The sequence below is a fragment of the Eretmochelys imbricata genome, chromosome 2 (assembly GCF_965152235.1).
Source record: "Eretmochelys imbricata isolate rEreImb1 chromosome 2, rEreImb1.hap1, whole genome shotgun sequence".
In the NCBI taxonomy this organism is placed as follows: Eukaryota; Metazoa; Chordata; order Testudines; family Cheloniidae; genus Eretmochelys; species Eretmochelys imbricata.
The window spans coordinates 39584013-39599853 of NC_135573.1; the positions used below are offsets into that span (position 1 = coordinate 39584013).

Sequence of the window (15841 nt, forward strand, 5' to 3'; positions counted from 1 at the left end):
GAAGATTAATGAGAGCTTATAAAACTTTATGGCTCACCAGCGTGTGAAAATCCTGTTGCTAAAAACAAAAAAATATATACAGATTTCAACCTGGTGTATGTATAAACAGGGACCCTACAAGACTCCCTTTAGAGATAAGAGTGCATGTAGAACTGATATATTTAAAGCAGGAAATAATCTTATTAACATCTTCATTTCAATTATACCTTGTGACTATCAGTTCCATAGTTTGATTATGTGGCTTGTTTAAAGTGTTTCCTTTTATCAAATTTAATGCCTTCAGTGCATTTGAATGTCTTCTTGTTCTTGTAGTATGAGAACGAAGGTAAATACAGCACACATATTTATCCTCTGTACTACTCAGAGCTTTGTATGCCTCTGTCATATCCCCCCTTATTAATCTGATATCTAAATTTCACAGATCCCAATCTTTTCAACCTCTCTTTATATACCCAGACAAAATTATATTAAGACAGAATTACAGTTAAAAGTACACATGAAAAATTTAAAGTAAAACACACCATGGGGATATTGTATTTATCCCAAAAACTAGCATTACAAATTCTGGAAATCCAGAGTTAAGATTAAATTAAAAAAAATCAAAACAAGGAAAGGTATGGAAAAGAAGATGGGGCACTCAAACAACCTTAACTCAGCCCTGTAGTGACACCATAACTGTACAATTAAGATTAATGCATATAGTATTTGTAGGCCCAAATTAGATTAAATTGATTTTTAAAGATGCATTAGATTTCTTAGTTTTTTTCTCCTCATTGTATCATTATTTTACAGGAAGTACAGGATACAACTTTCCTAAAATTTTGGGGCATTGTGTGTGTATTCAGACCAAAGATCTGGTTTGGATCTCTCATTACTTTTTTCAGGGATATTTGAAATACATGAGATATGTATGCAGTATCATGACTTCGTAACTCATATTTAAAATGAAATAATATTTAAAAGCTATAAACAAAAAGTATAACTTTTTTTTTCTTTCTACACTTCAAGTGCAATTGTAAGACTGATGCTTGTATACTAGGGAAAGAGGTTTCATGAATCACAGAAACTTATGACAATACTTGTCCGAAAGTAGCATGTTATGCATTTTTGTCTCCCTCTAAACTGTGGAAAAATACATGTAGTTGGTGCAGAATGTTTTTGTTTTCTTATACAAATCAGTTCTTAAGATAATGAACTGTACCTCTCTTCAAATAAAACAGATATGTGATCATATCTTTGGCTACATTATTTTACTCAATACAGTGTCAATGCTTTATCACAGACTCAAGCTTTAAATCCTTGAATGTGTTCAGAATGGATATCATCTGAAGGAAAATGTTCCCTTGCCAACATTATTTCAGTGTAAGCAGCGATAGTTTTAAATGAAGATGCATTTCTGACACTATAAAGAAAATGATATTTTTATAATTTTACCCAAGTTATAAGCATAACTACAATGATAATAATAGCAAAAATGTTCAGAATTGGCTGCTTATACAGAAGTTCCTAAATCCATATTTAAACATTTAGATGGAAGTGGCCTGATTTTCAGAGGTCTTGAGCAACCATAAATCCTACTAAAGTTAGTAACAACAGCAGGTGTTCAGCACCTCTGACAAATCAGGCCACTTTTTAATGACATGCCTAGACCTTGATGAAGGTACCTAGGTTTGAAAATCTGGGGCAAAATAATTTTATTTATAAAACACTCCATTTCCAAGATTCTTGAAGAGCTGTACAATATATATAATATGACACAAATTTAAATACAATTTAACATAATTAACTAAATAAAAACTGAACAAGGGTATCCAAATGCAAACCTGTTAATAGATATTACATATATCAGACCCAACAGAATGAACCTCAATATTAAATATATGGAGATAGTCAACTGACCCAGTAAACACTGGAGAGTCAAGGCGGGTGAGATAATCTCTCTTATTGGACCATCTTCTGTTGGTGAAAGAGACAAGTTTTCAAGTTTACACAATTCTTCTTCAGCTCTGGGGCATTTCAGGTCCCAGAATAAGGTAAAGTTGGCCAGTAGTAATGGGACTAGTAGAAACTTTTCTGATACAACCACTCAAGAATGTGGGCAGACAGGTCACCTGTTCCTGATGATGTTTGACAGATAGCTTTAGAATGAAGAGGAAAGAAGAAGCCTTACTGCTCACTTATCTCAAAAAAAGAGCAGAAATAGAAAAGGTTGAGAAACAGCGATGAAAATAAGTAAAGGCCTCGAGATACTTCCATATGAAGAGAAGACTGGGACCACTTATTTTAGAAAGGAGACATGGCAAAACTGTAAAAAATTATGAATAGGAACGAGCAGAAAAATCAGGAATACCTATACCCCCTCTCAAACTGCAAGGACAAGGAAACACTCAATGAAATTGAAAGAAAAACAATTTAAAATGAATAAAAGAAAATATTTTTTTCTTTGTTTGATACCCAACACCTAATTAACCTGTGGAACTCAATTTCACAAGATGTCAATGGGAGCAAGAGTTTAGTAAGAGTCAAAAATAAGCATTAGACAAACAAACTTCCACTATGGACAGCTTATTCTGTAATTATGAGTCTCTCTTCCATCTGGTTCTGACCGGAAGGAAACTAAACTAACAGACCACTGGTCTGATCCATTGTGTCAATTTTAATGTTCTCTTAAAACTGTTGCCCACACCAAGACATCAGCAATGAGAATGTTAACAGGCTACTGGCCTGCCTAACACAGAAGACAACAAAAAGCGAAGGAGATTTCCCAACTAAAAGAAGATTCAAAATCGCACAAAACTTGGCTTGTTTAAGGCCTAGCCTGAAATTCCTGGATGTTTTCCAAAACATGTGTTGAACCTCAACGAATCTGGGCCAATGTCTGAGTTTGGAACAAACTGCCTGTCAGGATTCCTTCTCCACTCTGAACTCTGGGGTACAGATGTGAGGACCTGCATCCAAGAACCCCTAACCTTATTTTTACTAGCTTAGGTTAAAAACTTTCCCAAGGCATAAATTCCATCTTGTCCTTGAACAGTATGCTGCCACCACCAAGTGATTTAGACAAAGAATCAGGGAAAGGACCAATTGGAGTGCCCGTTTCCCCAAAATATCCCCCAAGCCCTTACACCCCCTTTCCTGGAGAGGCTTGAGAATAATATCCTAACCAATTGGTTACAAAGTGAACACAGACCCAAATCCCTGGATCTTTGGACACTGAAAAAAAATCAATCAGTTCTTAAAAGAAGAATTTTATTTAAAAAAAAAAAGAAAAGGTTAAAATCCCCTCTGTAAAATCAGGTTGGAAGATAACTTTACAGGGTAACAAAAGGTGCACAAAACACAGAGGAACCCCCTCTAGCCTTAGTTTCAAAGTTACAACAAAACAGGGATAAACCTCCCTCCAGCAAAGGGAAAATTCACAAGTTGAGAAAACAAAGATAAACTAATACGCCTTGCCTGGCTGTACTTACAATTTATGTAATATGAGAGACTGGTTCAGAATGGTTTGGAGGACGTGGATTGATGTCCAGTCCCTCTTAGTCCCAAGAGCGAAAGAACACAGAAACCAAGGACCCAAAACAAAGCCTCTCGCCCTCCCCCAGATTTGAAATGATCTTTTGTCCCCATTGGTTCCTTTGGTCAGGTGCCAACCAGGTTATTTGAGCTTCTTAACCCCTTACAGGTAAGGAGGAATTTTAGGTTATCCTTATGGTTATGACACTGCCAAACCAGATGACTTTCATAATCTTATTTTGTAATTGGCTAGAAGGGTTGTTTTTGAGAGATTACTCTTTTACTTTATTTCAACTTTTAATGTATCTATATAAACTGGAGATGGATTTTATACAAAACTTAAAATAAAAAAGATAGATACATTGATTGTGGCACCCAATATTACCATACAAAATATCATAACTCAAAGGACACAAAAACTTGAGGACATATTATATCAACATGTTAACAAAAGCGCCCAACAATCAATGATAGGTGTGGCAAGGAGCACCTTGCTAATGGCTCAAACTAAGTTCAAGCCTCATGGAGGAATAAGTTCCCTTCTCCGAGGGTACAACCTTTCCAGGCCTTTCAATAATCTGATTGTCATATCATCAGCAATTTTAGAATGACTGTCCAAGTAAGGATGGAAAGTTGATACTGCTGCTAGGTGGACCTTGACAGAACTAATCACCAACCATGAATGTTTTAGGTGTAATAAATAGTCCAGGATACACTGGATTGAGGACTGCATTGGTGAAACCCAAAATCGACAAGACCAGATGGGAAAATGCTTCCACTTCAAAATGTAAATAGTCTTGGTGAAGGGCTTTCTACTATTTAGTAAAACATTGCGAACTTGCTCCAAGCAAGACTCCTATTTTTGATTTAGCCATAGAGCCTCCAGGCTGTTAAATGAAGTACCTGCTGGTTCCGGTGGAGCACCTGACAAAGATCCTGCAAAATTATGTCTGGATCCAAAGGAAGTGAAATTGGAGCCTTTACCAACAGATCCAGGAGAGTGGAGAAGCCGTGCTGCCAGGACCACCCTGGGACTATTAGTATAACCTGGGCATGGTCTCATTTGATCTTTTGCAACACTCTGTGTAGAAGTGGAATTAAGGAAAAGCGTAGCACAGCTTCTTCAGCCAAGACAGTAGACAAGTGTCCATGATGGAACTGGGACTGCAACCTTGTAGGGAACAAAACTGATGGCATTTCCTGTTGGCCCTGGTTGTGAACACTGCTGGAAAATGCAGCTGGCTACATCCAGGGAGAGAGACCACTTGTGGCGACTCAAACGATCTGCTTAGGTGGTCTGCAAGCTCATTCTGCAATCCTGGAATGTAAGAGGCTTTGAGATTGATTGAATTAGGAATGCAAAAGTTCTATAGCCTCTTGACAAAGTGGAAAACAGAGGATTCCTCCCTGCCTGTTGGAGAAAAACATTACTGCTGTGTTGTCTGTGAGGACAAACAGTCTTTTTCCCTTGACCTGAGATAGGAAAGCCTGAGAGGCTAGGCAGACAGCCCTTACCTCCCTGACATTGATATGTAGAGACATGAGGAGACCATAAGGACCAAAAACCCTGAGTTTGTAAGGGGACCCAGATAAGCCCCACTCCCAGACAGCCACATCCATCACCAATGTTAACAAAGATTGATAGCAGGCCAAGAGAATGCCTGCACATACATTGACCAAGTCTGTCCACCAATCTAGAGATATCAGTATGCTAGAGAGCACATTCAGCAGAGAGTTCAGATGGTGACAACTTGGTGAATAAATGGAGGCCAGCCAACTCTGAAGAACCCTGAGATATAATCTGGTATGTGCACAAGACTGCATGTCCCAGGAGCCTCGTAGAGTTTAAGGCTACACTACTAACTAAGTGCTGGTCAACTAGAAACTATTTACATTAAATTTACAACAAGCACTCCAAGAGCACTTGCTATGGCAAGCCAAGCAAGTCCAACGGCCATCATGGATGTTAAGAAGGAACTGAGCAGAATCTGGGGCAGCTGGACCTTTTATATCAGCATGCAGTGGTGGGCAACAGCAGAGAGTGCTCATGCTGCCCTGATGGATACCACTGAGGGAAAAATTTCTGATGACTATGCGTGGGGCACACACACAGCAAGAATGGAATGCACATGTACAAGCACTCGAAGAACAACCTTCAGTGTAGATTTTGTAGCAGAGGTTTGACACCTAGTAGACAAACTGTCTGAGCAGCTGTGAAATAACAGTCAAGGGGCATCAACAGTGAATAACTGTTCCCTACCAAAATAATGGGTTTTCTATGAGCAAGTCCATTGACTTTCAATGCTTTTCTACAGAGAAGCCAACTGGTGAGAAGCCCTGGAGCCTGGACCTGCTCCCGTCCCCAGCTCACTGAGGAGACAGTCAGCTTTAAAAGAACTACTCTAAGTCAGAGAGACCAAGATGGCCAGGCTGAGAAGGCCAGAAGGGCTGTGTGGCCTAAGGTCTCAGACCATGACTCACTGGGTGGAGAGGTCAGACTGAGGGAATGTGTGTTTAGAAGGTTGTTATTTTCCATAAGTCTGTAATTCTCCTGTGCTTTTTAAGAGTAGGTGTGTGATAAGATAGTCCTGTAACAAGCCTGTGCTGCCTTGCTTTACTGCCACATTGTCCCTGAAGGGTTTAACTAAGATACCCGAGTTCCCACAGCCAGGTGGACTCTGTGGGGAGTGTGTCTAAGCAACTGGGGGCTTGGGAGGGCTGTGGCGCTGGTTCTGGGATCTTGGTGGCTGGACTGCAGGACCCCACCACCTAAGAAGGGTATCTGATGGGGGCCTGTACCTGGGAGCGCACATGAGACACGCAAGGTTTGCCTACACAGCAGCTAGGAGAACTAGCACTCTGAAAAAGCAGTGTGGCCAAGCGGCAGGGGCTGCAGCTTTGGGCTAGGGACCTGACTACCTACCATCAAGAGGGTTGGACAGCTGTAACCAGTGCCACACTGCTATTTTTAGTGCACTAGTTCGAGCAGAGCTAGCTCACGTACTTCTACTCACACTGGGAATTACACCTCCCAACTGCTGTGTATACATGCCCCCAGATTAGTGATCAGTCAGTGAAGCATATGGGATTCAGAGGTTGAATCCAATCAAAACAGAATGTGGGACAGGGACAGGTTATGACGGTATCCTTCATAATAAACGTAGTCTGGAGTAATATAACATAAAATTTTCACATTAAATGAGAGAATGTGGTATAGGGAAAGGTTATTTTTATATACACAAAGAACTGATTTCTCAAGAATTCCTACCTGTTGGATATGTCTACTACTTCGTTTCTGAGGTTGGTACATGAGCCAAGTATACAAGACTGGATCAATATTGACGGCTAATCCCTGCACGCTGGCCAAAAGTACAGCACCTAGATAGCATAAAGAGAAAATGAAATTAAAAAGATAAACTATAAAACACATACACAAATATGTATTTTCTTTAGTAGATACAAATCCTTTTTGAAAAAGAAAAAGTTACCATTGTGCAGTGATTACACTTTAAAAGTTCACTCCAGTTTTAGAAACGTTACGAGTTGTAGAGGTAACTTCCATTTTAAGACTAGGTACCACATAAACTGATAGAGTATTTTAAAATGGAATTAACTTTTTAATTGTGAACACTGTATGTACTGTAAATTTGTCACATGCCTCTTTTGATTAGGATGGAATTTTTTTATTTTGTTGATGGTATATCATAATACAACATTCCTTTATTTTATTTTAAATAAATGGTTTAGTAAAATGGCAATTTTGAAAGCTATAAACATTTCTAAGCACAAAAAATGACCCTATATCTTTATAAAGAGAAGTGGAAAAAGAAAGTCGGAAAAGGTGGAAGAAGAATGGAAAATCAAGGAATCTTACAGAGGAAAGAAAATAGTTCTGCACGTTAACCTCCTCACATAAAAGCCCCCTGGACATCACATAAGATTGCTGTTAATAATTTCTGATTGTCAGTGATTCCATAAACTATTCACAGCCTTCAGGTGAAGTCTTTCACAGCTGTCTTTGGCTTTCATGATTCTTAAAATCTGCCAATCAACTCCTCTAAGCACCTACATTTCATGAGGCTTGCCCTAAATTGGAGGGGGGGAGGGGTGGACCTGAACAAATAATCCTGTTCACCTCTGACTTCCCAGGTTTTACTGGGATCTGTATTTCTGCTAATTGTCCTTATTGAGAAGGACAGGCCTTACTCCATCACCCATGCACTAGACTGGATGAAAATTTAAAATGAACCCAAACAGTGAACCTCAAAAGTTGAAGAGACTCCAGACACACAGTTACAGCTCACTTCATTTACAGTGGAGACTGCAAAGATCTCATGGAAAATGAAGTGTGCCACAAAGGCGAATGCCACTGACCACCATTCTTATTGCCAGCAGGAACACACAACATGTGGGGGCCTCTCAATTGTAGTCACATCCCTTTTGCTTCCAGCAAGTGATCAGTCTGACAATTCATAACCACTCCTTTGGTCCCAGCAACTGCTGAGGCTTCTGTGTTTCTCTCACAGTCAGAACGGTAAAACAGTTGGAGAAAGAACAAACCCAAATGTCCAGCAGAGACTTATCGGGAAGATTAGTGGATTGTGGAAATCACAAGACAGCAGAACTGTGTATATCATATAAACCCCTATTCATCACATCACAAAAGTGAGAAACTTGGCAGCTTTGTAAATGGTGTGGGGAAAAGGAAGCAGAAAACAAAATGGAGAAAATGCACAAAATTTCTTGGTTTTTCTTTTGTACTTTTGTGTGTGTGTGTGTGCTGCAAACACAGCTGTTTTCACAAAAAAATCGTGAATGTAACCCAAAGCTCACAACTTCTCTCCCTAGACTCTTTTCTCAGCCAACAGAAACACTATGTAAGAATTGAGCCTTGTAGCCACAGGCCCAAAGAAAATAATGTAACCCATTCTTCCCCCCAAAAAGAAAACACTTGTAATCGGACGGTGGGGTCAACTTTCTCGATAGTGAGCCAGAGGGGGATGCCTTGGAGCATTCTTCCAGCTGGTGCTCTGCCCAAAGCAGACTTCAATTATCTCTCTGTCCTGGGCAAAACATTATTTGGATGGATATTGTCAGATACCCTATTGACCCACTAGAGATTACAAGGCAAAACCCTAGAGAGGGAGACATTATACACACTAGAAAAGGCTCTCCTACAAGATTGACCAGAAGATTAAAAAAAAAGATAAGAAAAAAGTTAGAATGGAGAAAAGAGAAAACTGAACAACCATGAAAAGGAAACAATCAAACCACGCGTCGGTTTTGAAAAGTTTGTATTGAAAATGTTATGTACTAAACATTAATATTCATTTGCATTCCCATCTTTTATAACCAATGTTTTAGAAGATTATGCAGATAGGAAGTGCTGTGAAATATTTTTGCTTGGGTTCTCTTCAATTTACGAAATCCCTAGAATCAGTTACCCCTGTGACCAAAAAGTTTGGGAGGTCTCCCTTGGAAAACACTTTTTCATCACACACAAGGAAATGAACTACTGGCACCTAAACATAAAATAGCATGAAGTTTAAACACTATAGGTATGCACAGAAGCAAAGCTAATAATTATAAATATAAATAACTCCTCAAAACTTTATTAGTTAAAACATGATTAGCACAAAATTCCGCACCATTCAAAATTTATGTTTAACATTTTAATAGGTTCTTGATAAAGTTTCATTTATTTTCCTCCGTATAAGCAATGTGGTACCAATTTATTTTAATTCCCACAAATGTAATCATTTAGCAACTATGATTATCAGTATGGTGTCTTAAGTGATGATTAGTAAGGCTTAAGATGGGATTTTCAACTTATGGGAGGTAGGTGTCTGAATCCCACTGAAATCCAACTTCACACACACATTGTCCAATTGTAAGACCAGTGCACCTGTCTCTTGTATCAATTACAGTTAGCATCTGTTTATGTAATGACATTCTTTATCCTTGCAGTATTATGACTGCATTTATTCTTTACAATCAAATTTTGGACACATTTTCTTTTCTTAAAATACATTTTTAAATACTACAATTGTCAGCAGTCTCAACTGTTACCAATCCTCACGATTTTATCATAGGCCTCACAGTATATGGTGTTTTTCTTAAAACACCAGTTTCTGGGGTTATACGATAATTTCAGTTATATTTTTTATAAGAGTTTCTTGCCCTCACAGTTATGGAGAAAAGCTTGGAAAGCGACTCTTAAAGCTCAAAAACCAGAAGGCAAATAAAAAGATCCCCAAATGTATTATTTTAATAGCTAATTATTTTCAAATCAATTTAATGATTATTTGGGGCCTGACTCATGATTCTTGTATGCTTGGGGTTGGCAGTACTTCAGTCTAGGTAGAGAACTATGAATTAAATGGACATATTGAGTGTACTATCCTCTCTGCCCTGAAGGTGGAACGTTCAAGTCCTGGAGAAGATGCATTAGCAGTATGGGTGGAGGAATTTGAACTGCTGTTGCATGTTTATTGGAATTATTCTGTATCTAAAGAACTTCAAACACAGAAAATGGAGCATTTTCATGGACACTAAAATTAACTTTTTTTTAAAGTTACACTAACGTGTTAATGCAGCAAGTATTCTGCATTCATGACTAGCATGTTATTTATTTGTATGTACTTATATGCATTTATATTAATATAGCTATTTAACTGCAAAGCTGTAAAATTTTAAACCAAATGGATAAAATGTAATGCAAAGAGAAATGATGAAGACCAATGTATCTGCTTGGTTTATCTTTATATAAGATTTGAAATTTTGCAATGAAAAATTAAATTCAGTTCATAAAAAGCAGCTGATTATTGGAAGATGAAGCAACAAAACTCAGATATTTTCAGTAGTAATACTGTTCAAGGAGAACAAAGAGTGATTTCTCCAAAAAAAGTATATATTTCATAAGTAGGTGGAACAGTATTTTAAATTTAATTTATACAATTCATTCATTTATATCGACACACTTTAGACAGACAGCAAAAATATATTATTCACTGATATAAGATACTTCACAAAATTTTAAAAAAAGCTAAAATATTAAATTTTTAATTCATTTTACATAAAAAGTGATCAAACTTGTTGAATTTTATAAGGCAGGAAATACTATCCAAGTGGGGTTAAGTGAGGAAGACTTGAGGAGCACAATGTGCAAGAGGCATTCAAAAAATACACAAAGATAAATCATCCGTATAGCAGAGGCTCTGAGCTGGAACACACACAGAGGAACTCCTGTAGCTAAAAGAGGCTTTGTGATCTGATAGTTTAAATGTCAGTAATAAACCTTAAAAATAAATCTTCAATTTAAGGAGAAGCCAGTGGTAGGACATAAAATAAAAGAGTAACATGTGTACAATGCGAACGACAATAAATAAGCCTTGCAGCAGGATCTTCAGCAGATTGGAGACTGGAAACAGAAAATGCTGGAAGGTCGGTATGGAGTACATTACAATAATTAGCGTTTATCAACATTTTAGGCGCCAAAATTATGAGTGATTCCTGCATCTTTAAAAGATATTGTCTGATGTCAGCTAGCCTTAATGATATATATGTGTCAAATAAAAAACACGAATTGGACAGACTTCCCCAGGGACAGGATCTGGGGAGGAGTCAGCTTTGGGCAAAAATTAGTGGAAAATTTTTTTTATTACAAACTCCCCCCAAAACAACAACAAAAATAGTGTTAGCAAGTAACATGATTTAGTAGTGCAAAAAATGAACTCAGCTCAAACTGCGAGGAGGTTAGAAATCATTTCAAATTAAAGCATGATTTTGACGGTCAGCCTTAACTATGGAGTTGCTATGATGGCTCCATAAGCTCAAAGGTGAGGTGGATGAGGACACTGTAGTTTAGTTTATCAAACCTCTTTAGTTGTTCATCCCTTAAGTCCGATAAAAACAGTTCAAGAAGCCAGATAAATAATTAAATTATTTTGCCTTTTAGTTTGAGTGCCAGGTAAGTTCGGCTTGCTACTAACCACTTACTAAATTTTACTTCAGCATTTGCTGCTTAGGCCTTGTCTACACTACCATGATAAGTCGACCTAAATTATGCCATTCCAACCACGTGAATAACATAGCTGGAGACGATGTAGCTTAGGTTGACGTACTGCAGTGTCTACACCATACTGTGTCAACGGGAGACGCTTTCCCGTCAATTTACTTCAATCTTCTAGTTCTGGTGGAGTACAGGGAGTCAACCGGAGAGCACTCTGTGGTCAATTTAGCAGGTCTTCACTAGACCCTGTAAATCGACCCCTACTGCATCGATCGCAGCAACGTCAATCCCCCAGTAAGTGTAGGGGTGGTCTTAGATTCTATGTTGATGGGCAAATAAATGTACATGTAATATAGACAAATATTTGTTATGAGACCTCTCCCAAGAAATCCAAGCATAAAAGGATTCTAGTTAATCAGCTAGTTTTAAATTTAGCTATCATGCCAAAAATTAAGGGTTGACCCAAATGCCACAGAAATCTCTCATTGACTCCACTGGCATCAGGATCAGGCCATAAACAGATTCTTTTGAGGCAGATTTTATACTTAATTCAAGACTCCTTAATGACTATGTTATCTTTTTCAGGAAAAAGCACTATAGTTTCCTGAATTTCATTAAGAGTGGTTTGAACTTTTTTCACTCCCTCTGTGAATTAAATTCAGGTTTCAATGAAGAACTGGTCTTACGGACATACTCTGTTTCATTTTCAAAGCCCAATTCACATATATTTATCTCATACCTCCTTCTAGTTAACCAGTACAAAATATAAATCTTGATAACAATTGTTATGCAGTATTTGATAATATGAAGGAACAGACCCTTAGGGTCATGATGTACATTTTAGGGAGATATGGGGGTACATCCCTCCTCCCGACCCAATTTTCAGCTTGAGTGAAAAACAATTTGTTTCTTCCCCCAACTTTCAGCCCCAACCTGGAGGAAGAAGACAGAGGGAGGGGACCAGGCACAAAGAGGAGAGGAGGGAGTACAACAGAACCTCATAGTTATGAAGACCAGAGTTATGAACTGACCAGTCAACCACACACCTCATTTGGAACTGGAAGTACACGATCAGGTAGTAGCAGAGACAAAAAAATAAAAAGGCAAATACAGTACAGTACCGTGTTAAACAAACAACTAAAAAAATAAAGGGAAAGTAGCATTTTTCTTCTGCATAGTAAAGTTTCAAAGTCAATGTTCAGTTGTAAACTTTTGAAAGAACTATAATGTTTTGTTCAGAGTTAGGAACATTTCAGAGTTATGAACAACCTCCATTCCAGAGGTGTTCGTAGCTCTGAGGTTCTACGGTAGTCTGAGGTTACCTAGTACAGTTGCACTCAGAACTCTCTCCCCCCATGGATAATCTAGCTGATGAGCTGGGCAGAGAAGGAGGCATCAGAAGTTGCAATCTCCTGTCTCTAGGACCCAGCTCTGTCTCCCTGATAGGCAGGCAGCTCTCTCTGTTCCCTTCCAACCCAACCCAATCCTCCCTCCCCCCTCCGCCGTCATCACCTCCAGCTCTAAGTACAGAGCAGAGAGTGCCCAAGCTTGGTAGGCAGTGCAACTCAACCATCAGCCCCTTTGCCCAGAAGCACCAACTCTAGCTCCTCTTCCTCATTCCTTCCCTCCTGCACACCCAAGAGGCAGGATCAGATATGGGAGAGGGAGTCGGTCACATTTCTGGGGGGCGGCACTGGTGTCTGAGAGAAGAGTTTGGGGGGAGGGCACAACCTTGGGAAAGGGGGCTATGGCTTATGGGAGGAACCTTTGGGGAGGAAAGTGGTGGTAGGGAGGGAGACAGGCTTCGGGGAGACTTGGGATAACAGATATGTGGGGAGCTGGGGCAGGTGGAAGAGAAAAGGCGTTTGGTGGGAGAGAGGAGGAGTTTGGAGAAGAGAGTATAGGCTAATGAAGGGGTTTGGTGGATGGAGAGTGAAAGAGGGATGATTGATGGAGAAGGAGTGCTTGGGGAGAAAAGATTGGAGATTTCAGGAAGCAAATTGTTTGGGGAGGAGAGGTGTGCGGAGCCTGGGTTGTGGAGGTGTAGGTGTGGACTTCTGTTGCAGGGGTCTTCCTGGAAGGGAAGGCTCCTGGTACTCTGAGGGTCTGTGTCCCTCCCATCTTTTTGTCAAAATGAGTCCACTGCTTAAAATGGACAGGAGTATTCCAACTGTCAGTGGAATTATTATTCTAACTAACAGCGAGCACATGACAGCAGTGATATAGCTAATTTTGTGGATGATCTGCGATAAGAAGCAGTCTTGAGACTTTGTGAACAGGACTGATAGAGATGGTGCTCAACATATTTAATCTCTGGAAGAAAAGCAAGAACACTCTACTGTTGGAACACTTCCTGAAATCTCCTTTCAATTAAAAACATGCATATTTAAATTGTTTCCAATGCAAAACTTCAGAAATGACACTTCATCTCAAGATTTTAAATATTTTTCTGGAAAAAAGAACAGTAGCACCTTTATGAAAAAAAAAACTAGCAACACCTTTTTTAGTTATAATGAATTTGGGATTTTTGTTGAGGGAGGGATGACAAAACAAATGAAAATGTTCTGTAATGACAAGCTTTGTTTATCTTTTATTAACTAAGTAGCTTAAGAAAACATTACACCAGCATGCTACGTAAACTGCATCATAAATATTCAACAACGACCTCATGACTTTGAGGTTTCTTGGAGTCTATGAATGCTAAACAGGTGCTGATGCAGGTTAACTTATCATCATAAATTTAATATCCAATTATTTCAAAGGGCAAGGGGAATGAAAAAAAGTCTTGTTTTTCATTTATCATCATTAGATTATTTGACCCCCAATATACTGTACTACACACAGACCTACATATTACACACAAATAAAGAGTTATTTTGTACAAGAGTGTGCAGGCAATTAGCTCTTTATGATGGCTTGACTCAGAACAGATCCACTGTAAATCACGAAAAGTGAAAATATCTAACTCTGTTTAATTTTAGCCTGAGAGACAAGTAAGGGAAAAAGTGTGCTTTGCTACTCTGCTTACTGCCAAAATGGCTCACTTAGCCACATTCCAAACAGGCTTTACCAATTAGCTATCCCAGAGCACCACAATCATTTTCAGTTATATCCCAAAGTGAAGAATGAGAGCTGAAGCAGGGGTTAGAGACTGAAGTTACACAGCATAAAAATTAAACATGCACACTTTTTGTCAGTTTTATAACATATATGACAAGCCAGTAAGATTGGCTTATCTGAGGGACAAAGTGTCCTGCATTTTATCTGGAATCACTGAACCAGACAGGGAGAGCAGACATATCAATCTACATCAAAGTTTAAGTGACTATGAACACTTATATTTTGCATTATGACAGCTACAGTAAGTCAACAACTTTTTATCATCTACCCATTGAGATATCTGTCTGCAAGTCTCACTATTTAATGCTTATTTGAGTGGCTTTTTAAAAAGAAGTAATTACAGACACTAATAGTTTTAAGACAAATATTTTACATGTTACTTTATGTCAGAAAAAAAATACAACCAAATGGGATGGGTTTTGGCAGAAAGAATACTTAGTTCCTAAGGAGAGTGGGAAGACCAATATAGGCCCAGTCATGACCCCATCAAAATCATTGACAAAACCCTAACTGACTTCAATGGGAGTAGGATCAGGCCCAATATGACTGTTATAAACTTCATTTTTACGTAATGCTGAAATGTTAGCAAAGTGTCAAATATATTTTGTCTCAACTCTCTCCTATTGTTTGAAAATCCTATAGAATAATAAACAAAAACCATAAACCTTTATTTAACATTACACAGGCAACCTAAAGGCAAAAATATTCACTAGGGAAAGTTATGTTATAGACAGTACACAGAAACTTGAAGAAAAATGAACACACATTTGTAGAGTTCTATGGTTACTTTAGTAAAGTTTTCTTTTTGTTTTAAAACTCACAAGTACAACTGAAAAGGTTAGTTGTATAGGCCGATATTCAAATACCTTTTGTAACAACCACAGTATTTTCCCCAGTACAAATGTTAAAACCAGCTTTTCCCTTCAACTCGGGCATTTTAAAATACAGTTTCTCCACAGATCACTCAGATGTACATGTTCCTGCAAACACACACAAAGAATCCTAAATATTTAATTATGTTTTAATGCTATTCGCCTTCCAAATAACAGCTTTTGGTTTTAGGAAATATTTCATAGTTTACTGGTCAATACTTGTATGTTATGTACTGTAATTAAGCATCTATTGTACTAGTAGTAAAAACAATATGCAAATAATATAAATGTAATGTTTTGACCTGTTTAACATAAAAATATATAA

General features: G+C 38.3%; 1 protein-coding gene across 12 annotated transcripts in view; it reads right to left on the reverse strand.

Moving 5' to 3' along the window:
• The window catches only part of VPS13B (vacuolar protein sorting 13 homolog B), a 931639-nt gene that overhangs the window by 480245 nt on the left and 435553 nt on the right, over positions 1 to 15841 (reverse strand). For all 12 annotated transcript variants that reach the window (XM_077809935.1, XM_077809942.1, XM_077809940.1 and 9 more), the window contains one exon: positions 6782 to 6891. In XM_077809935.1, coding sequence (XP_077666061.1) covers positions 6782 to 6891 — 110 coding nt within the window. The remainder of the gene's footprint in view (positions 1 to 6781; positions 6892 to 15841) is intronic.